The 23,958-nt window shown below is 44.3% G+C and overlaps 1 protein-coding gene across 1 annotated transcript in view; it reads left to right on the top strand.

Moving 5' to 3' along the window:
* HSDL2 (hydroxysteroid dehydrogenase like 2) overlaps window positions 1-22,338 on the top strand; it is an 89,292-nt gene extending 66,954 nt beyond the window's left edge. Inside the window, exons 10-11 of the mRNA XM_062207744.1 lie at window positions 10,707-10,835; window positions 21,758-22,338. Coding sequence (XP_062063728.1) covers window positions 10,707-10,835; window positions 21,758-21,870 — 242 coding nt within the window. The 3' untranslated portion in view covers window positions 21,871-22,338. The remainder of the gene's footprint in view (window positions 1-10,706; window positions 10,836-21,757) is intronic.
* Window positions 22,339-23,958: the final 1,620 nt, after the last annotated feature.

Here is a 23,958-nt window from a genome sequence, read left to right as displayed (position 1 = left end):
ATAATTCTTTTTATTTCTGTGATTTCTGCTGTTATATCTCCTTTTTCATCTCTGATTGGATCGTCTCCCTCCTAGACCCTTTTTTTGGTTTGGACCAATGATGTATCAAATTTTTTTAAAATATTTTATTTATTTATTTGACAGGCAGAGTTACAGACAGAGAGAGACAGAGAGAAAGGTCTTCCATTCATTGGTTCACTCTCCAAATGGCCACAATGGCTGGAGCTGTGCCTATCTGAAGCCAAGAACCAGGTGCCTCCTCCTGGTCTCCTACATGGGTGCAGGGGCCCAAGCACCTGGGCCATCCTCCACTGCTTTCCCAGGCCACAGCAGAGATCTGGATTGGAAGAGGAGCAGCCAGGACTAGAACTGGCACCCACATGGGATGCCGGCACTACAGGTGGAGGACCAACCTACTGAACCTACTGTGCCACAGCGCCAGCCCCGATATATCAATTTTGTTTATTTATTTATTTATTTATTTTTTCAAAAAACCAGCTCTTCATTTCACTAATCTTTTGTATTTTTTTTTTTGCTTCAATTTTGTTTATTTCTTCTCTAATTTTAATTACTTGTTTCCTCCTACTAATTTTGGTTTTGGTTTGTTCTTATTTTTCTAGGTCCTTGAGATACATTGTTAATTTAATGCCTTTACACTAATTTCTGTAAACTTCCCTTTTGATATGTTGTGTTGTCATACTCATTTTATTTTAGGGATTTTTTTATTCTGTGACCCACTGTTTATTCAGGAGCATGTTGTTCAGTCTCCATGAGTTTGCATATTTTTTAGTTGTTAATTTCCATCTTCATTCCATTGTTGTCAGAAAGATACACAGTATGGTTTCAATTTTTTTTTTAATTTGTTGAGACTTGCTTTATGGTCTATCCTAGAGAATGTGCCATGTCCTGATGAAAATAATGTGTATTCTGCAGCTTTGGGATGAAATGTTCCATAGATATCAATTAGTTCTGTTTAGACCATATTGTAGATTAGCATTAGATGCATATACATTTACTATAGTCATGTCTTCCTATTGAATTGATCCCTTAATCATTTTTAAAAATATTTATCTATTTGAAAGACAGAGTTCTAGAGAGGCAGAAACAGAAAGAGAGAGAGGTCTTCCATCGGCTGGTTCAATCCCTGGATGACCACAATGGCTGCATCTGTGCTGATCCAAAACCAGGAGCCAGGAGCTTTCTCTGGGTCTCCCACACAGGTGCAGGGGCCCAAGGACTTGAGCCATCTTTTACTGCTTTCCCAGGTAATAGCAGAGAGCTAGATCAGAAGTGAAGCAGCTGGAACTCGAACCGGTGCTCATATGAGATGCCGGCACTGTAGGTGGCCGCTTTACTCACTATGCCACATTGCAGGCCCCTCCCTTAATCATTATATAATGTCCTTCTTTGTCTCTTTTTACAGTTTTTCTGTCAAAGCTTATTTTGTCTGATATTAGGATGGCTACACCTGCTCATTTTTGCTTTCTGTTAGTATGGAATATTTTTTTTCCATCCTTTCATTTTCAGTCTGTATGTATCTTTGTTGGTGAGGTGTGTTTCTTGTAGGTAGCAAATAGATGGGTCTTTTTTTTAATCCATTCAGCCAGTCTGTATCTTTTAATTGGAAAATTTAGGATTGTACATGTACATTCCTGTACATGTACATTCCTGTACATTTACATTCAAGGTTATTACTCATAAGTAGTGAATTGGTCCTGTCATTTTCCCATAAATATTCCTATTGTTTGCTTTGGATTTCTTTTGTACTTTTACTAGGAGATTTTCTGCATTCACGTTCTTTCATAATGATGACTATTGTTCTCTGTGTAGTACATCCTTAAGTATCATTTGTAATGCTGGGAGAGTGGTAACAAATTCTATGAATTTCTGCTTGTTTTGATAGGTCTTTATTTCACCTTCATTTATAAATAAGAGCTTTGCTGGGTATGGTATTCTGAATTGACAGTTTTTTCTTTCAGGATTCTGACTATGTCTGTCTATTCTGTCCTAGCCTGTAGGATTTCTGATGATAAACAAGCTTTTCATCTAATTGGGGATTCTCTGAAAGTAGTCTGGCATTTCTCTTGTGCACATTTTAGAATCTTTTCTTTATGTTTTACTGTTCATAGTTTGACTCTAATGGGTCATGGTGAAGATCATTTCTTTTTTAAATTTTTTTAAAGATTATTTATTTATTTATTTGAAAGATGGAGTTACAGAGAGAGGTAGAGACAGAGAGAAAGGTCTTCCATCCGCTGGTTCACTCCCCAGATGGCCACAATGGGCGGAGCTGTGCCAATCCGAAGCCAGGAGCCAGGAGCCTCTTCCGGGTCTCCCATGTGGGCACAGGGGCCCAAGGACTTGGACTATCTTCCACTGCTATCCCAGGCCATAGCAGAGATCTGGATTGGAAGAAGAGTAGCCAGGACTAGAACTGGCATCCATATGGGATGCCAGTGCTTCAGGCCAGGGCGTTAACCTGCTGCGCCACAGTGCTGGCCCCTTTTCTTTCCTTTTTTAAAGACTTATTTATTGTATTTGAAAGGAAGAGTTGCAGACAGAGAGGGACACACACACACACACATATACAAAGAAAGAGAGAGAGATATCTTCCATCTACTTGTTCACTCCCAAAATGGCCATAACCACCAGGGCTGGTCCAGACCAAAGCCAGGACCCAGGAGCTTCATCTGGGTTTGTCACATGAGTTGCAGGGGCCCAAGCACTTGGACCATCCTCCACTGCTTTTCCCAGGTACATTAGCAGGGAGCTAGATCAGAAGTGGAGCAGCTGAGTATTGAACTGGTACCCTTATGGGCTGTCAGCATTACAGGCAGCAATTTAACCCACTACACCACAGCACTGGCCCTAAGATCTTTTCTAGTCATATCTGTTACAAATTCTATATGGTTCCTGTACTTAGATGTCCCTATCTTTTTCCAAATTAGGGAAATTTTCTGCTGTTATTTCATTGAATGGGCCTTCTAATTCATTATTCTCTCCACACCTTCAGGGACTCTCCTAAGACTCGTATGTTTGATTGTTTGATAGTATCCCATAAGTCTCCAACACTATTTTTCTAATTTTTTTTTCTGTCACATATATCCAAGGATTTGTCTTTTAGCTCAGATATTCTTTCTTCTACTTTACCAACTCTATTGTTAAGACTTTCCATTGTATTTTCTATTTGACATATTGAATCTTCTTTTCTAATATTTGATTGATTTCTCCTCAATATCTCTATCTCCTGGCAAAATTTTTCATCCATGCTGTGTATGGATTTCTTTATCCCATGTATTTGCTTATCTGTGCTTTTGAATAATCTTATGATCATACTTTTCACATCCTTCTCAGGCATCAATCTCTTCCATCTTCATATTCTTTTTTTTTTTTTTAAGATTAACTTTATTTATTTGAAAAACAGAGTTAACAGAGAGAGGTAGAACCAGAGAGAGAGAGAGAGAGAGAGAGAGAGAGAGAGAGAGAGAGAGAGGTCTTCCATCCACTGGTCCATTCCCCAAATAACCACAACAGCCAGAGCTGAGCTGATCTGAAGCCAGGAGCCAGGAGCTTCTGCTGGGTCTCCCACGTGGGTGCAGAAGCCCCAGGGCTTCAGCCATCTTCCACTGCTTTCCCAGACCATAGCAGATAGCTGGACAGGAAGTGGAGCAACTGGGACTCAAACCAGCACCCTTATGGGATGCCAGCTCTACAGGCTGGGCTTTAACCCACTGTACCACAGTACTGGCCCCGTTTTCACATTCTAATATTTTAGTGTTGCTATATTCCTTCTGGGAGTCATTGTCTTCCTTGTTCACGTTTCTTGTATTTATTTTTAGGCATTTGTGGTAACACTTGTTGGTTTTCTCCTCTGATGGCTTTTATTTTTGTAATAGGCCTCTGTGGCTTAATGGAGTGTCCTCTCCTTTGGTGGATATCTAGAGGCTTATGCTTCTGATCCAGCTCCTTGTGAATGTGCCAAGGAGCTCCTACTGGGCTTGAGGATGGGGCAAGAGTCCAGGGTGTCATCCAAGTTGGACGTGGTAGATATCCTCTATTGTCAGCAGTGGGCAGGGTATGATCACAGCCTCGCTTCATCTTTGCCAAGGTGATCAGTGCCTGGAGTTAGCCCATAGTGGCTACACACCCCACCATCCAGGCACATGAACCACACAAAGGAGCTGCACGGTCCTTGGTGTGAGCATGGAACCCTCTGCAATGACCTATCCCACGCACTCAGGGAACTCTGAGCCTCCAAAGCTAGATACACAGCTGCCCAGGGACCCAGCTACATCCCATGCCTATCATACAATCACAGAATGTCCACAGTCATAGTATGCAAGATTCCCACAGTCACAGGGAGCAGGAAATCCATTCTTAGCCCCATGAGCCTGCCCTGTCCATGGATAGAGCAGAGACATTCCCAGAGCCAGCTGCCTGTTGATGCTCTACCTTGGCAGTTTGGATCTGGATGCTTGTGATAGAGTTGGGGGGAAGCACCTCACAGTCCTAAGTGGGTGCCCCAACCTCCCAAGCCAGATTCAAAATCAGTGGAGATGCAGATTTATGCTTCTGACAAAATCCCCTCATTGCTCACATGTGTGAGCCCCCACAGTCTCTACTTGTGTTAAGATAGCACTTCCTCCCTCTAGTCTCTGGGTACCCTTGTTGGGGAATGCGGAGAAAGAAATATGCTTACCCTTCACGCAGTTAGATAGGCACCTGCCCCCTGCTAGCACTCCAACTGAGTCATACTCAAACTGAGGTCTACAAGGTTCTCCCTTAGGCAGTCTCCTCTCACCTTGCTTCTAGAAAATGGCATGTCCTCCAGCCCCTGGCTCTAGGAGTCACCAGTGGTGTCCCCACTCACTGCCACGTATTTGGACTGCTCACGCTGCTCTGTGTACAATTTCCACTGCAGACTTCTCTCCAGCTCTCCCCTGGCAATGCTTTTCTTCTGTTATCTTCCCGGGATCAAAATCAGCACATCTTTTCTCTATTCAGTCACCTTGGATTCCCTGTAATCAGTTTTTTAAACCTCTTAATAGGGCTGGGTGTGATTAAAGATACTGCTTGGGATGCCACATCTCATATCGGAATACCCTGGGAAACAGTGATGTTGGCTTAAGTAGTTGAATCCCTGCCACCCACATGGGAAACCTGGATTGATTTCCTAGTTCCTGGCTTGGGCCTGACCAAAAACTGATTTTTGTGGGCATTTGGGGAGTGAGCCAGTATAGGGAAGATTTCTCTCTTTCTCGGTCTTAAAAAAAAAAAAACTTAATATTTATTTTTATTCTCGATATAACATATTAACATATGTTAATAATAATTTTTGGTTGAAGATTTATTTATTTCTTTGAAAGAGTTACATGGGAGGTTGAGAGAGAGAGAAAGATCTTCCATCCTCTGGTTCACTCCCCAGATGACTGCAATGGCTAGGACTGGGCCAGGCCAAAGCCATGAATCAGAATCTTCATCCAGGTCTTCCACATGGGTGGCAGTGGCCAAAGCACTTAGGCCATTTTCTGTTGCTTTTCCGAGGCCGTTAGCAGGGAGTTGGATTGGAAGTGGAGCAGCTGGGACTTAAACCAGCACCCATATGACATGCCAGTGTTACAGATGGTAGCTTTGCCTGTTACACTATAACACCAGTCCCTAATGATAGTTTTTTTTTTTTTAAAGATTGTATTTATTTAAAAGAGTTACAGAGAGATATAGAGCCAGAGAGAGAGAGAGAGGTATCTTCCATCTACTGGTTCACTCCCCAAATGGCTGCAATGGTCAGAGCTATGTTGCCTGAAGCCAGGAGCCAGAAGCTTCTTCCGGGTCTCCCATGTGGTTACAGGGGCCCAAAGACTTGGGTCATCTTCTGCTGCTTTCCCAGGCCATAGCAGAGAGCTGGATCAGAAGTGGAGCAGCCAGGCTGGCGCCGCGGCTCACTAGGCTAATCCTCCGCCTGCGGCGCCGGTACCCCGGGTTCTAGTCCCAGTTGGGGCGCCAGATTCTGTCCCGGTTGCTCCTCTTCCAGTCCAGCTCTCTGCTGTGGCCCAGGAGGGCAGTGGAGAATGGCCCAAGTGCTTGGGCCCTGCACCCGCATGGAAGACCAGGAGGAAGCACCTGGCTCCTGGCTTCGGATCAGCGCAGCGTGCCAGCTGTAGCAACCATTTGGGGAGTGAATCAGCATAAGGAAGACCTTTCTCTCTGTCTCTCTCTCACACTAACTCTGCCTGTCAAAAAAAAAAAAAAAAAAAAAAGGAGCAGCCAGGACTCGAACCAGTGCCCATATGGTTATGTTGGTGCTGTAGGCCAGGGCTTTAACCCACTGTGCCACAGTGCCAGACCCCTAATGATAGTTTTTAAAAACTAGATAGATGGAAATTGTTTCAGGTTCCTGCTATCATATAGCAAACAAGTCATTGTAGGTCACTTCCTGTCTAGTGGAGGGAAGCTCAACTCTATATTGGCACATCCCAACTTTGATGTCTATCTCCAGTACCTGAGATCCTCCTCAAATGCAGGATCTGATCCAGAAGTTCTGGACTGGGGTCTAACATTCTGCATTTCTGGCAGGTGGTGACAGTAATCAGTCCATGGATCTCATTTCTTTTGATTTTCTCAGAAATTGCTGTTAATTGTCCCCCAACCTTGTTCATCCTGTAGCCTCCTTTCCAGGGGTATTTTAATGTTCTCAAATCTATTCTAGCTTTAAAATAGAATATAATAACAATAACAAACCATATATCATATTTTCTTTCTTGCTTTCAGAACCACATTCATTTTTATCTGCAATTCACACATGCCTCTCTGATATGGCTTTTCTACATGACACACAATTTGCTTTCACCAAGATCCTGGATGAGTTCCAGGTCACCAGTGACATTTGTCATTTCTACTGTGACCACTCTACAGCATTTGATGCAGTTGCCCCCTCTCTCTGGCTTCCTTGACAATAGCTTTCCTCTGCCTGTGATCATGCCTCGTCAGTCTCTTTGCTGGGTGCTCCTCCTCTACCCTTTGCCTAAACAGTGTTCTTTAGGTTGCCATCCTAGCACTCCACATGCTGCAGAGTCTGTAGGAAATTCTGACCATTCATACGGCTTCAGTGAACATAGGAATGGGTAAATTATTTAATCTGTATTTTTAGTTTAATTAGGCTTCTTTGGACATTTTTAATTGGCTGTCACAAAAATGCCTCAATCTGAAAATGTCTCAAACTCACCATTTCCAATACCTGCTTTTGCCATCATCCATTAAATCTGCTCTTCAATAGTCCCTCTTAGTTAAAAAAATAGATACACATATGTCTAATTTACTGTGCCTCAAACTAGCAAGTCTTTCCTATGCACCCTCCCCACATTGTTCCTCTTCAGACTCAGTCGTCTGGTCGTGGTGTTCTGCTTGGAACGACCTCTCAGACATGCCCACCTGTCTATTCAGTTGGTATAAAGGCAGCTGACATTTTAGATGTACCTATGTTTATAAAAATATGGAACACAATGAAATTATGCTGGGACCCTCAAATCATGTTTTTCTTATTTTATTATTGCTATTTTATACTTTATAGATAAACTAAAGGAGGGACAATAATGAGAAAAAATGGTGTTTTTTTAAGCATTTAAAACATAATTGCATTTGGGTGCTGGGTTCCAGTCCCAGTTGCCCCTCTTCCAGTCCAGCTCTCCAGTCCACTGCCCGGGGTGGGCAGTGGAGGATGGCCCAAGTGCTTGGGCATGGAAGTGCACCCACATAGAAGACCAGGAAGAAGCACCTGGCTCCTGGCTTTGGATCTGCACAGCGCCAGCCGTGGTGGCCATTTGGGGAGTGAACCAACGGAAGGAAGACCTTTCTCTCTGTCTCTCTCTCTCACTGTCTGTAACTACCTGTCAAAAAAACAAAACAAAACAAAAAATTACATATTTGCAGGGGCCGACACTGTGGTACAGTAGGTGAAAGCCCTGGCCTGAAGCACCGGTATCCCATATGGGCGCCAGTTCAAGTGCTGGCTGCTCTGCTTCCGATCCAGCTTTCTTCTGTGGCCAGGGAAAGCAGTGGAAGATGGCCCGGGTCTTTGGGCCCCTGCACCCACATGGGAGACCTGGAAGAAGCTCCTGGCTCCTGGCTCCTGGCTTTGGATCGGCACAGCTCCGGCGGTTGCGGCCATCTGGGGAGTGAACCAGCGGATGGAAGACCTCTCTCTCTCTCTCTCTCTGTCTCTACCTCTCTCTGTAACTCTGTTTTTCAAATAAATAAAATAAATCTTTAAAAAAAAATTGCAGACTGAAACCCTAAGTATGTTTACATGTCATTAAGATACAACTCTTGGAACACTTTAAATAGATTATAATAGAGTTTGTAATCTGTAGTAGAGTACATTGTAGTGTTCCCTTAGTGAAGTATGTAGGCTTGAGCCAGTTTACTTTGTTTTGTATCTTAAATTATCTGATTACATCATTGAAAGAGGAAAAAGGTGTGTAGAGCAGGTTAATCTGGTTACATTTCTTTGACTTAGATTAATATTTATAATAAAATATTAAAATGCATTTATTTTGTAGGTGAGGTTTGTATTACACTATGAATATATATGATTTAAGAACATTTCCATTATGCATGAATTTCGACTTTCCAAATGAGAGTTCGGCTTCATGTACTTTTCTCCATCCCTTCTGCCATACTCCTGATCCAGGCATGCACCCTCAGCCCCCGAATACCCCAGCACCATCCTCGCTACTCTTCTCGTAGTTCTGGTCCTTCTCCTGTGTATTATGTACAGCAAGTAGGGTGCTGTATTTATTTATTTATTTATTTATTTATTTATTTATTTATTTATTATTATTTTTGACAGGCAGAGTGGATAGTGAGAGAGAGACAGAGAGAAGGGTCTTCCTTTTTGCCGTTGGTTCACCCTCCAATGGCCGCTTCAGCCGGCGCATCTCGCTGATCCGAAGCCAGGAGCCAGGTGCTTCTCCTGGCCTCCCATGCGGGTGCAGGGCCCAAAGACTTGGGCCATCCTCCACTGCCTTCCCGGGCCATAGCAGAGAGCTGGCCTGGAAGAGGGGCAACCGGGATAGAATCCGGTGCCCCAACCGGGACTAGAACCCGGTGTGCCGGCGCCGCAAGGTGGAGGATTAGCCTGTTAAGCCACAGCGCCAGCCAAGGGTGCTGTATTTATACGCAAACTTTATTACTCCATTCTCCTTCCATGGCACATGAAACAGGATGAGGTCAGGATGTCCTCTCCAGGGCTCACTGCTCCCTGTACTGAGAATCCCCTCGTGCTCGGCCCGGTCCACTCTCTGCTCTCTTTCTGCCTTCCTATCATATTGCACTGTTTTCAGTTCTTCACACATGCTACACTCTTGATTCTGTTGGTTTTTTATTTTTTGCATATCCTGTTCCCATTGTCTGAAATATTTTCCCTCTTTCCTGTTTATCTAGCTAATTCTTACTTAACTTCCAAGTCTTGGCTTCAACTCACTGGACTTTCCTGACCCTATATCTGGATTTAATTTTCTTATCATGGTAAAGTATATGTAACATAGAAAAATTTATATTTTAATTAATGCTGAGTATACAGGTCAGTAGGATTAAATGCATTCACAGTGCTGTGTAATCTCATTGCACCATTTCCACAACTCATTACCATCCATCTCCAGAACTTTCTTAGCATCCCAGAGATTCTGTACCCATTATACACCCCATTCACCTCTCCCTTCTGCCCCACCCCAGTCACCAGTGTTCTACTCGACTTTCTTTTTTATGAAAAGAACCATGTTTTTCCTGTACATTGAAGAGTTTTCAGGACCTAGTAGAGTACCTGGAACATAATGAATAATTAATAAATATTGGCTGAGTTTGATTGATAGAAGTCTGAGGATTTTAATGCAGGAAATAGCATTTTGTATGATTACTCTAATTCCAGTAATGTTTTTAAAAGATTTATCTATTTATTTGAAAGTCAGAGTTACACTGAGAGAAGGAAAGGTGGAGAGGTCTTCCATCTGCTGCTTCACTCCCCAATTGGCCTCAACGGCTGGAGCGGGGCCTATCTGAAGCCAGGAGCCAGGAACTTCTTCTTCCAGGTCTCCCATGCAGGTACAGGGGTCCAAAGACTTGGGCCATCTTCTACTGCTTTCCCAGACCGTAGAAGAGAGCTGAATTGGAAGTGGAGCAGATGGGACTCAAACCTGCGCCCATATAGGGTGCTGGCGCTGCAAGTGGTGGCTTTACCCACTACACCATAGCACCAGCCCCAAATTCCAGTAATTTTTAAGTTGAAGAAGATTAGAGAGGGGCCAGTGCTGTAGCATAGTAGGTTAAGCCTCCGACTGCAGTGCTAGCATCTTGGTACTGATTCTAGTCCTGGCTGCTCCTCTTCCCACCCAGCTTTGTGCAATGGCCTGGGAAAGCAGCGGAGGATGGCCCAAATGCTTGGGCTCCTGCACCCGTGTGGGAAACCTGGAAGAAGTTCCTGGCTCCTGTCTTTGGATCAGCCCAGCTCCAGCCATTGTTGCCATTTGGGGAGTGAACCAGTGGATGGAAGACCTTTCTTTCTGTCTGTCTGTCTGTCTGTCTCTCTCTCTCTCTGTCTCTCTCACTCTCTCTGTAACTCTCCCTCTCAAATAAGTAAAATCTTTAAAAAAGAAAGAAAAGAAGAATAGAGATTCTTGGGGCATTTATTTCTAAATGTATTTCTCTCTATACAGGTGAAGATGGTGGCACATGGTTTCTTGACCTGAAAAACAAGAGCGGGAATGTTGGATATGGAGAGCCCTCTGATCGAGCAGATGTGGTCATGAGTATGTCTACTGATGATTTTGTAAAAATGTTTTCAGGTGAGTTTTCAATTTTATTAACTTATCAAGGAAAATTTAGTTCTGACTTTTTACGTTACTCCTTACTAAATAATTAAGATTCATAAGTGTTTATAGTGAAATCTTAGAAGATATTTGTATGGAAGATCATATAATTTTTTTATTTACTTATTTTTTGAAAGGCAGAAAGACAGCAGGGTTTGGGTTGGGAATAAATGAGTTGCCCCTATTTTTTATGCCCTTTCATTCTTACTGTTATCCCATCTGGTCTCCTTTGAATGGTCACAATTTAGCCCTTATAGCCTAAGAATCCTCTTTTAAAAAGCCATAGATGGGGCTGAAGTGTGGTGTCATGGATTAAGCCACTGCCTGCAGCTCCAGCATCCTATTCGGGTGCCGATTCGAGTCTTGGCTTCCCCACTTCCGATCCAGTTCCCTGCTAATGCGCCTAGAAAGCAGCAGAAGATGACCCAAGTGTTTGGGCTTCTGCTGGCCATATAGGAGACCCACTTTTTTTTTTTTTTTTTAAGATTTATTTTATTGATTTGAAAGGCAGAGTTAGGAGGAGAGACAGAGGGAGAGATAGATGTTCCATTCGCTGGTTCACTCCCCAAATGGCCACAGTGGCCGGGGCTGGGCCAGACCAAAGCCAGGAACCTAGAGCCTCCTCCAGTTTCACCAAGTGGGCACAGGGATCCAAGCATTTGGGCCGTCTTCTGCTGCTTTCCCAGGCTCATTAGCAAGGAGCTGGAATGGAAGTGGAGCAGCCAGGTCTCAAACCATCACCCATACGGGATGCCGGCATTGTGGCAAAGGCTTAACCTGCTAAGCAACAACGCTGGCCCCCAAAATTATTTTTTAACCCATATTGTTGAGGTGTAATTTACATACCATAAATTCCACCCACGGTTTTCAGTGAATGCACAGTTGTATGGCCCTCTCTACGATCCTGTTCGGGAACATTTGTGTCACCCCTGAACTTCGCTCCTGTCGCTTGGCAGTTGATCCCTGTTTCCAGCCCCTCCACTCCGAGCCTGCCAGGCATTACTTTTCTGTCTCTACAGATTTACCGTTTCTTAACAGTCCATATAGAAGGAATCAAACAGTATTTAGTCTTTTGCATTTGGTTTCTTTCACTTGACATAAAGCTTTTGAGATTTACCCATGGGAGTTTATGGTGTATCCGTATTCTGTTCCTGTTAATTGCCAAGGAGAGTTCCAGTGTGTGTCTGTATCTTGCTGACCAGCTGATGGACTTTTGAATTGTTTCAAGTTTTTGGCTACTATGAATATGGTTGCTCTGAACATCCTTGTGCATGTATTTGTGTGGATGTATGTTTCTGTTTCTCATGGGTGGAGTCCCAAGAGTGAGATTATTGGGTCATATGGGAAATTGATGTTTAACTTTTACTCTGCCTAAGTGGCTGCATCATGTTTATAGTCCCATCAGCCATGAATCAAGACTCTGGTTTCACCAACACTTATTATTGTTGTTTTTATTATAGCATTCTAGTAGTATGTCATTTTTTTTTCTTTTTAAAGATTTGTTTATTTATTTGAAAGTCAGAGTTACACACAGAGAGGAGAGGTAGAGAGGGAGAGAGAGGGAGAGAAGTCTTCCATCTGCTGTTTTACTCCCCAACTGGCCACAACAGCCGGAGCTGCAGTGATCCGAAGCCAGGAGCCAGGAGCTTCTTCTGGGTCTCCCATGCAGGTGCAGGGGCCTTAGCACTTGGGCCATCTTCCACTGCCCTCCTAGTCCACAGCAGAGAGCCTGTTCAGAAGTGGAGTAGCCAGGACATGAACTGGCGCCCACATGGGTTGCTGGCACTGCAGGCTGCAGCCCTACCCGCTATACCACAGTGCTGGCCCCTGTCATATGGTTTTAATTTGCATTTCTTAACAACTAACGATGTGCAACATTTTCATGTGTTTCTTAGCTATTATATTTGGTGAACTGTTCAAAGCTTTTACTTATTTTAAATTGTCTTTTTATTATTGAATTAAAAGACAGTGTTTTTTATTTTTGAATTTGAGATTCTATAAACTCTAGATGCATGTTCTTGATCAAATATGTGATTTGCAAATATTTTCTCCCAGTCTGTGCTTGTCTTTTCATTTTCTTAAAAGTATCTTTTGTATGATAATTTTTAATAAAGTCTGATCTCATTTTTTCCTATTATAGTTCATGCTTTTCCCCCTAAGTATTGCATTCTTATTTATGTTATTGTGAATGGAATTATTATCTTGATCTTATTTACAAGTTGCTGCTAATATACATAAATATAATTAATTTTTGTGTATTGATTTTATATCCTACAAAGTAACCAATAAAGCTATTTAGTATTAGGATATTTTTCTAGGAATATTTTAAATTACTAAGTCATCTTGTTATATGTCAATAGCTTTTATTTTTTGAACAGATTTATTGAGACATAATTCACATATCATGGAATTCCCCCATTTAAGATGTATAATTCAGAGGCTGGTATTGTGGCATAGCAGGTAAAGGTGTTGCCTGCAACTCCGGCATTCCATATGGGTGATGGTTCATGTCACAACTGCTCCACGTCCGATCCAGCTCCCTGTTAATAGCCTAGGAAAATGGGTGGAAGATGGCCCAAGTGTTTGGGCCCCTGAACCCATGTGGGAGACCCAAATGAAGTTCCTGGCCTCTGGCTTTGACCTGGCTCAGCCCTCACTATTGTGGCCATCCGGATAGTAAACCAGCAGATAGAAGTGTCTCTCTCTCTCTCTCTCTCTCCCTGTAACTCTGACTTTCAAATAAATAAATAATTTTCTTTTTTTTAACAAAAGTATATATGGGCCAGTATCGTGGCATAGTGGGTTAAGCCACCGCCTGTGATGCTGTCATCCCATATGGGTGCTGGTTCAAAACCTGGCTGCTCCACTTGTGATTTAGCTCCCTGCTAATGCACCTGGGAAAGCAGTGGAAGATGGCCCAAGTCCTTGGGCCCCTGCACCCACGTGGGAGACCTGGAGGAAGCTCCTGGCTCCTGGCTCTGGATTAGTGCAGCTCCGGCCATTGCAGCCAATTGGGGAGTGAAACAGTGGATGGAATACCTCTCTTTTTCTCTGCCTCTCCTCTTTCTGTGTAACTCTGACTTTCACATAAAAATAAATATTTTTAAAAAAACAAAAAAGAAAAATCAGGAATAGGGAAAACTAGAGGGATAGAAAGACGATTAGCAGTTGCTGACAGCTGGAGGTGGAGAAACAGAGGGAGACAGGGGTGATGACTAATGGATGTGAGAGATCTTTCTGAGGTGATGAAAATGTTCTAGGGGCAGGCATTGTGGTACAGCAGGTTGTGCCACCACATGATGACAGCATCCCCTATCAGAGTGCCTAGTTTGAGTCTTGGCTACTCCACTTCCAACTGAGTTTCCTGCTAATGCGTCCTGGGAGGCAGCAGATGATGCTTTCCCAGATGATACTGCTTTCCCAGGCCATAGCAGAGAGCTGGGTGGGAAGTAGAGCAGCCAGGACTGGAACCGGCGCTTCAGGCCAGGGCGTTAACCCACTGGGCCACAGTGCCGGCCCCTCCCTATTCCTGATTTTCATATGAACACAATCATGTAATAGATGTGTGATCTTTCATGACTGGCTGCTTTCACTTATCATAATGCTTTCAAGTTTCAGCCATGTAGTAGCATGTGTTATACTGCCTTCCCTTTAAAAAAAAATTGCAGGGAAATTCACCTAACATGCAATTAACCATTTTAAAGTGTTCAATTCAGTCACATTTCAATGTATTCACAGTGCTACTTCCACTTTTCTCCCATTTCAAAGCTTTTATTACCCCCAAAGAATGATTTGTACGATTCATTCCTCATTCCCACCTCCCTCTGATAACCGTTAATCTACTCTTAAGTATATTCTCTAAAAAGTTGAAAACAGGGGTGGGTGTTGTGATACAGTGGGATAAGCTGCTGTTTATTATGGCTGCATCCCATGTCAGAGCGCATGAGATCAGGTCTCACCTGCACTTCCAATTCAGCTTCCTGCTAGTGTGCCTGGGAGGAGGCCGCAATTGCCGCGGTCCCTGCCACCCACGTGGGAGACCTGATTGCAGTTCCTGGCTCCTGGGTTTGGCCTGGCCCAGACTCAGCTTTTGGGAGCATTTGAGGAGTGAACTAGCAAATAGAAGATATCTGTCTGTCTCTGTCTTCCCCCTTTCTCTCCATTACGCTTTCAAATATAAGTAAATAAATAAATTAACTTTTAAAAAGTTGAAAGCAGGCACTCACACAAATAAATGTTCACAGCAACACTGTTCACAATATCCAAAAGGTAGAAACAACCCAGATGTCCATGAACAAGTGAATGGATAAACTTGTGGTGTATATACCTAATGAAATAGCTTTCAGCCACAAAAAGGAATGAAGTAATGGTACATATTACCGTGTGAGTGGGTCTTGAAAACATTATTCTAAGTAAAGGAATACACAGACTATCACATGGGAGTATCATGTGAATCTTTTTATATGAAATATCTGGAATACTTAAGTCCCTAGAGAGAAAACTGATGGGTGGATGCCAGGGTCTGTAGGGAGGAGGAACTGCTAATGCTAAAATCCCCGCAGGGTTCCCTTTTGGAGTGATGAAAGTGTCTTGGAACTTGATAGCAGTGGTGGTTGTAAACAATGCTGTGACTGTACTTAATGCACTGAATCGGTCTCCTCTGAGGGCGCTAATCTCATCGTGGGGCTCCAGTCTCTAATATTATCGCACTGAGCAAGGGGGTTAGGACCTCACTCCAGGAAGTTTAGGGGACACAAACATTCAGTCCCTACCATTAAGTAGTTTTTCTATACTCTGTCCACACTGTCTTGATATGGTTTTCTACATTGTATCAGATTATCTGTCAATCCACTTTTCTCCTGGAACCTTTTGTCTTCATATTACGTTCTGAGCAGGTAGTTTATCAAGCCTGCTACCCAGCTGCTGTTGGAGGAATTCTTTTGTGTTGGAACTGCTGTTCCTTGGATCCCATGCCTTCTTTCTTGGTTTACATCCTCATTTTAAGGGCACACATTTTCTGATAGCTCTATGAGGAAGCAGTCACTTGTGTGTATCTCTGAAACTGCTTTATCCTTCCAACAGTCTTATTTGGCTTGGTAGATTTCTGGGTTGAAATGCACTTTCCCTCCTTGAAGCCATTGCTCCATCTTCTGGATTACCATTGAGGATTTCTTCCTGTTCTTCATCTCTCTCATCCACCCTTGTCTCTTCTCAAAGCCTTTGGATCAGAATCATCTTTCTCTATGGTGTTTGGAAATTTCAGTGATAGAAGGTGGGATGTTAATTTTCTTGGGGACTTATTTTTTTGCTAGTTCTCTTAGTTTCCTTTTTGCTCACTTTCTGAAGAAAATGTTCTCATTAATCATCCCTTGTATTACACATTCTTTGTGAAAAAAAATTTTTGAAACTTTTGGGAGATTGATTCACCTTATTTCTTTCTATTGCATTTTTAAAAAGATTTATTTATTTACTTGAAAGACAGAGTTACACAGAGAGAAGGAGAGGCAGAGAGAGAGAGAGAGAGGAGGTCTTCCATCTAATAGTTCACTCCCCAGTTGGCCGCAACGGCCAAAACTGTGCCAATCTGAAGCCAGGAGCCAGGAGCTTCCTCCAGGTCTCCCACGTGGGTGCATGTGTCCAAGGACTTGGGCCATCCTCTACCAATTTCCCAGGCTACAGCAGAGAGCCGGACCACAAGTAGAGCAGCCGGGATTAGAACCGGCACCCATATGGGATGCCGGTGCTTCAGGCTAGCGTGCTAACCCACTGTACCACAGTGCCAGCCCCTCTATTGCATTTTAATATTGTCTATCAAGTGTTTAACTTCCAAGAGCTCACTCTTGGTTTTCCTTTTTTATTGCCCCTTTCCTCTTTCTCACTGTAACCTCTTCTTTCTTTTTTCTTTTTTTTTTTTTTTAAGATTTATTTTATTTATTTGAAAGAGTTACAGAGAGAGGTAGAGACAGAGAGGTCTTCCATCTGCTTGTTCACTCCCCAGATGGCCGCAATGGCTGGAGCTGTGCTGATCCAAAGCCAGGACCCAGGAGCTTCTTCCTTTTGTCCCACGTGGGTGCAGGGGCCCATGGACTTGGGCCATCTTCTATTGCTATACTAGGCCTTAGCAGAGAGCTGGATCAGAAGAGGAGCAGCCGGGACTAGAACTGGCGTCCATATGGGATGCCAGCGCTTCAGGCCAGGACTTTAACCCGCTGCACCACAGCGCCGACCCCATACCCTCTTCTTTCTGCCTTTTTCTGATTCCTGTCTTCATCTTCTTCTGCTTCTCCTTCATATGCTATTCTTCATACATTGTATTATCTTCTCTTATCTCTGATGACATTGGATATGGAGATTTATTTTTTTTTTCAGAGGGAGAGAAACAAGAGAGAAAAACAGAGGACATGCTGGCTAGCTTTCATTTGCTGGTTCAGTCCACCTATTTCCAGAACAGCCAGTGGGGCTGAAGCTGGGAGTTGGAGACTCAATCCAAGTCTCCCATCTGAGTGGGAGGAGCTTAACTGCTTGAGCCATCACCACTGCCTTCCAGGGTCTGCATTAGCAGGGAGCTGGACTCAGGATCTGGAGTTACTGGTGGTGTGGTGGGTGAAGCCACTGCTTCCCATGCTGGCATCCCATATCAGAGTGCTGGTATCCCATATCAGAGTGCTGGTTTGAGACCCAGCTGAACCAGTTTCCATCCAGCTACCTGCTAATGTCCTGGAAAGGCAGCTGAAGATGGCCCAAGTGCTTGGGCCCCTGAACCCACGTGGGAGAACCAGATGGAGCTCCATGCTCCTGGCTTCAGTTTGGGCCAGCTCTGGCTGTTGTGGCTATTGGGGGAATGAACCAAAGGATGAAAAATCAATTTCTCTCCTCCCAACCTCCCTCCCTCCCTCCCTTTCTTCCTTCCAAGATTTATTTATTTATTTGAAAGTCAGAGTTACACAGAGAGAGAAGGAGAGGCAGAGAAAGAGAGACTGATCTTCCATCCACTGGTTCACTTCCAATTGGCTGCAACACTGGAGCTGTGCTGATCTGTAGCCAGGAGCTGGGAGCTTCTTCCAGGTCTCCCATGTGGGTGGAGGGGCCCAAGGACTTGGGCTGTCTTCTACTGCTTTCCCAGGCCATCACAGAGAGCTGGATCTGAAGTGGAGCGGCCGGGACTCAAATTGGCCCCCATATGGAATGCCAGCACTGCAGGCAACAGCTTTACCCGCTATGCCATAGTGCTGGCCCCTCTTTCTTTCTTTCTTTCTCTCTCTCTCTCTCTCTCTCAGTCTCTTACTCTCTTTGGCACTTGCCTTTCAGATAAAACCCTAGAAAAATATAGAGATTTTTCAATATCTTCCATATGGATTACACTTACCTCTGTCAGTTTCTTGGAAGCCATGCATAGCTCAGTTTATTCTTTAAAACAAAAGGGGTGGGGGCTAGTGATGTGGCTCAGTAGGTTAAAACACCTGCCTGCAGTGCAAGCATCCCATATAGGCACTGGTTTGAGTCCTGACTGCTCCACTCTCTGTCCAGCTTTCTGCTAATGTCCCTGAAAAGGCAGCGGAAGATGGCCTAAGTGGTTAGGCCTCTGCACCAGTGTGGGAGACCCAGAAGAAGCTCCTGACTCCTAGCTTCTGCCTGGCTCAGTCCTGGTCATTGTGGCCATCTGGGGAGGAACCAGCAGTTGGAAGATTCTCTCTCTTTCTCTGTCTCTTCTTTCTCTGTAATTCTGCCTTTCAAATAAATAAATAAATCTTTAAAAAAGGAGGGCAAAGGGGGTGGAGTTGGTCCTTTCTATTTGTAATCAATCTATGAGGTTTTGCTGCAACCTCTATTTAGAAAACTTTTTTTTTTAAAGAGATTTATTTATTTATTATTTGAAAGAGTTACAGAGAGAGGGAGAGACAGAGAGAGAAGAGAGAGATTCCATCAGCTGGTTCACTCCCCCTATGGCTGCAATGGCCAGGGCTGGGTCAGGAGCTTCTTCTGGTTCTCCCTCGTGGGTGACAGGGGCCCAAGCACTTGGGGGCCTCCTCCAGTGCTTTCCCAGGTGCATTAGCAGGGATCTGGATTGGAAGTGGAACAGCTAGGACTCAAACCACTGCCTATATGGGATGCTGGCGTTGTAGGCAGAGACTTTACCTGCTATGCCACAGTGCTGACCCCTCTATTTAGAATGCATCAAAGGTATTTAATCGGGGCTGGTGCTCCGGTGTAGGAGGTAAAGCTGTCTCTGCTGTTCCACTTCCGATCCAGCTCTCTGCTATGGCCTGGGAAAGCAGTGGAGGATGGCCCGAGTTCTTGGGCCCCTGCACCCACATGGGAGACCTGGAGGAAGCTCCTGGCTCCTGGCTCTGGATTAGTGCAGCTCCGGCCATTGCAGCCAATTGGGGAGTGAACCAGGGGATGGAAGACTTCTCGCTCTATATATCTCTCTCTGCCTCTCCTCCCTCTGTGTAACTCTGACTTTAAAATAAATAAATAAACCTTAAAAAAAAGGTACTTAATCTCTCTATATATAACACTTTTTCTATAAAGAGCCTGTGCATTGCATGGGAGCAGGAGGAGAGGGTGGACTATGCGCACACACAGTGTATGTTTTCTAGGAGATATGAGCCACATATAAATGGGCACAATATAAGAAAATTATAAAAGAGAGTCCGACACACCTGGTTTTGCGTTGTAGCACTGTCATACGCAAGCTGTGTGACCTTGGGCAAGTCAGAATCCTTTGTGAGCCTACTTTTCTTATAAATTCCACTGTGCTGGATTCTGTACTGACTGGAAGAGTAACAGATAACAACAGGTTCTGGAGTGGGCATTCAGGCTAGATGGTGGGACACCTACCTATTAAAGAGTTATATTGAAGACGCAGATGGAAGCTTTGTCTCTCTGCCTGCCTCTGTCTCTCTTTCTTTGCCTCTCAGATAAATTAAACAAACAAAAACCAAAGTTCCCTTTCTCTATGGAGCTAGTATTTATTATATGTTATTAGCTATAATTCCATTTTAATGCTGACGCTTTTTATAGTCTGTCATGTCTTTGGTTAAATTAATGTTAACACACGTTTTTGTTTTCAGACATTATTTTTTTTTTTTTTTTTGACAGGCAGAGTGGATAGTGAGAGAGAGAGATAGAGAGAAAGGTCTTCCTTTTGCCGTTGGTTCACCCTCCAATGGCCGCCGCGGTAGCGCGCTGCGGCCGGCGCACCGCGCTGTTCCGATGGCAGGAGCCAGGTGCTTATCCTGGTCTCCCATGGGGTGCAGGGCCCAAGCACTTGGGCCATCCTCCACTGCACTCCCTGGCCACAGCAGAGAGCTGGCCTGGAAAAGGGGCAACCGGGACAGGATCGGTGCCCCGACCGGGACTAGAACCCGGTGTGCCGGCGCCGCAAGGCGGAGGATTAGCCTAGTGAGCCGCGGCGCCGGCCAACATTATTTTTTTTTAAAAAAAAAAAGATGTATTTATTTGAAAATCAGGCCGGCGCTGCGGCTCACTAGGCTAATCCTCCACCTGTGGTGCCGGCACCCCGGGTTTTAGTCCTGGTTGGGGCGCTGGATTCTATCCCGGTTGTCCCTCTTCCAGGCCAGCTCTCTGCTGTGGCCCGGGAGTGCAGTGGAGGATGGCCTAGGTCCTTGGGCCCTGCACCCGCATGGGAGACCAGGAGGAAGCACCCGGCTCCTGGCTTCAGATCAACGCTGCGCACTGGCCGTAGTGGCCACTTAAGGGGTGAACCAACGGAAAAGGGAAGACCTTTCTCTCTGTCTCTCTCTCTCTCACTGTCTAACTCTGCCTGTCAAAAAAATAAAATAAAATAATTAAAAAAAAAAAAAGAAAGAAAATCAGAGTTATACAGGGAGAGAAGGAGATGCAGAGAAAGAGAGGCCCTCCATCCATTGGTTCACTCCCCAATTGGCCGCAAAGGCTGGAGCTGTGCCAATCCGAAGCCAGGAGCCAGGAGCTTACTCCGTGTCTCCCCACGTGGGTGCAAGGGCCAAAGACTTGGGGCCATCTTCCACTGACCTCTAAGGTCATAGCAGAGAGCTGGATCGGAAGTGGAGCAGCCAGGACTTGAACCAGCACCCATATGGGATGCCAGCACTATAGGTGGCAGCCTCACCCACTATGCCACAGCACCGGCCCCAGACATTATACTTTAAAAAATTATTTATCTGAAATGCAGATGGAGATCTCCCATCCGTTGGTTTATTCTGCAAACCCAGTTGGTTTACACAGCAGCCAGGGCTGGGCCAGGCTAAAACCAGGAGCAAGAACTCAATCCAGGTCTCCCATATGGGAGCAGGGGCCCAATTATTTGAGCCATCACCTGCTACCTCTCAGGGTGGTCACTAGCAGGAAGCTGGAATCAGGAGAGCCAGGACTTAAACCACGGCATCCATTATGGGATGCAGGCAGTCCCCAGGGCAGCTTAATTGCTGTACCAAATGTGCTCTACCCTGGACACTATACTGTTAATAACTGTTTCTTTAGAATATTTTGCTTTTATGTAATGTGATTTCTTACATTTAAATTTGAAATGTTATGTTTAATGAACTATAATAGATTGGAAAATTATCTAAAAGAGATCTGCTTACCGGTTCATTTGAGGGCCATGTATCCTTTAGCATACCATAACTAGTATAAATGTTGCACCTTCAGCTTTTTGCTATGTTTTTTGCTGATTTTCGTTTTTTACATTATCCCTCTTTTTACAGGATATTGTTGGCATCTAAGTTTAGGAATCGAGATTCCCTAGACACTGATACAAAACGCTGTAATAGAAATTTCTATGCTTCTGAGGTTTATAGAACTCAAGGAGATTATTTTTTATGATGCTTGTTCTTGAAGCAGTCTATCCCTTAGGGCACTAATGGTTGCTTTTCCCTCTCATTTTCTCGTTTTAGGGAAACTAAAACCAACAATGGCATTTATGTCAGGAAAATTGAAGATTAAAGGAAACATGGCGCTAGCGATCAAATTGGAGAAACTAATGAATCAGATGAATTCCAGACTGTGAAAGAAAAGACAAAAAAAAGTCCAAGAGATCGACAGTTAAGCCCCAGTGCTTGTTTTCTTCCCTCTTGTGTTATAAGGCTACGCATGTTTGTTCTGAAAAAAATAGAATTTCTGTATCTATAAGACTTGAAATTGTAATTAAAACAGCTAGCTAATCAAACATAAGCTTCATGAGTGGAATTCTAGGACATTCTGTGTTTTGTATTTCAAGGGTTTTGCCCTCTGAGCAACCACTGTCATCTTTCAGGAAAAGTACATATTATGAGCAACCAGTCAGGGTCAAGCACTAAAATTAGGTCTTTTCAAAGCTTCTTCTCATTTAAAGTGAAGTTGGTCTGTTTTAACATTTTTAGCCTTTGATTGTATATTAATGGAAATCTTAATGGTGTTGGATTTTTATATACTTATTTTAAAGGAAAAATAGGTGCTTTCTACAGACATTATGTAATAAACTACTTAATAAATACTACTTGCAGAGACTAAAGAAACAGTTTTTTATTCTGTTAACGAGCTTTCCAGGTGTAGTTACCTATGGGAAAATATTACTGTAATTAACTAATCATAATATTATCCCATTTTAAAGTATATAGAAAAAAATCTAAAATAAAATAATTTTCTCCCCAGAGCATTAAGTCAGAGTGTTTTGAAATAACATTAGAGGGGCTGGCGTTGTGGCATACAGGTTAAGCCTCTGTCCGCAGCGCCAGCATCCCATATGGGCGCTGGTTCAAGTCCTGGCTGCTCCACTTCCAACCCAGCTCCCTGCTGATGCACCCAGGAAAGCAGCTGAGGATGGCCCAAGTGCTTGGGCCCCTGCACCCACGTGGGAATCCTGGAAGAAGCTCCTGGCTTCTATCTTCAGCTTGGCTCAGCCCCAGCAGTTAATTTGGGGAATTAAATAGCAGATGGAAGATTCTCTGTCTTTCCCTCCTTCTAACTCTACATTAAAAAAAAAAAAAAACAAAAAAAACACACTTCTTAAGAAGATTAGAGTAGAATTGTTGCTGTGTGATGAATTGTGTGTTAGGCCATCACAAAACACACCAAACACCGGAGTAAGGGAAAAGGTTTATTGGGGAAAACCCAGCAGGTGGGAGGGAAGGGGCCGAGAGGAAAAAAAGAGAGAGAGAGAGACAGAAAGGAGAGGAGAGAGAAGAGAGACAAGATGGGGAGAGGAGAGCAGAGCAGAGAGCGAAAGAACCACGTGTTCAGGAACAGGTCCTTTTATTTATTTTTGGACAGGCAGAGTGGACAGTGAGAGAGAGACAGAGAGAAAGGTCTTCCTTTACCGTTGGTTCACCCTCCAATGGCCGCTGCGGCCGGCGCATCTCACTGATCCGAAGCCAGGAGCCAGGTGCTTCCTCCTGGTCTCCCATTCGGGTGCAGGGCCCAAGGACTTGGGCCATCCTCCGCTGCACTCCCGGGCCACAGCAGAGAGCTGGACTGGAAGAGGGGCAACCAGGACAGAATCCGGTGCCCCGACCAGGACTAGAACCCGGTGTGCCAGTGCCTCAAGGCGGAGGATTAGCCTGTTGAGCTGCGGCGCTGGCCAGGAACAGGTCCTTTTGAAACTTTGCCAGAGGGCGGGCAGGGAAGCAGCGAATCCCATTAGGATGGGGGTGGAGCTTGACAACCACTGTTGGGCCATGTGGCCACCTGGCTTCCAGTAATGGCGGCGGGGGCTAGGGCCTAGGATGTAAGTCAGGGTGTAGATCGCACCATAGATAAAACTGCGCCATTTTCCTAACATTGTGTACCCTGCAACTCATGGGTGGAAGTTCTAAAGCTTAGTGCCTCAGAATGTGACTGCATTTGGAGATGTGATTAAAGAGCTGCCCTCTAATTCAATCTGGTATTTTTTTTTTTAAAGATTTTATTTATTTTATTTGAGAGTTAGAGTTACAGACAGTGAGAGGGAGAGACAGAGAGAAAGGTCTTCCTTCCGTTGGCTCACTCCCCAGATGGCCGCAACAGCCGGAGCTGGACCGATCCGAAGCTAGGAGCCAGGAGCTTCTTCCGGGTCTCCCACATGGGTGTAGGGGCCCAAGCACTTGGGCCATCTTCTACTGCTTTCCCAGGCCATAGCAGA

The sequence above is a fragment of the Lepus europaeus genome, chromosome 12, assembly GCF_033115175.1.
Source record: "Lepus europaeus isolate LE1 chromosome 12, mLepTim1.pri, whole genome shotgun sequence".
Lineage (NCBI taxonomy): Eukaryota > Metazoa > Chordata > Mammalia > Lagomorpha > Leporidae > Lepus > Lepus europaeus.
Note: the sequence above shows the minus strand (reverse complement) of the source record. Positions and strands in the feature narration are given on the sequence as shown.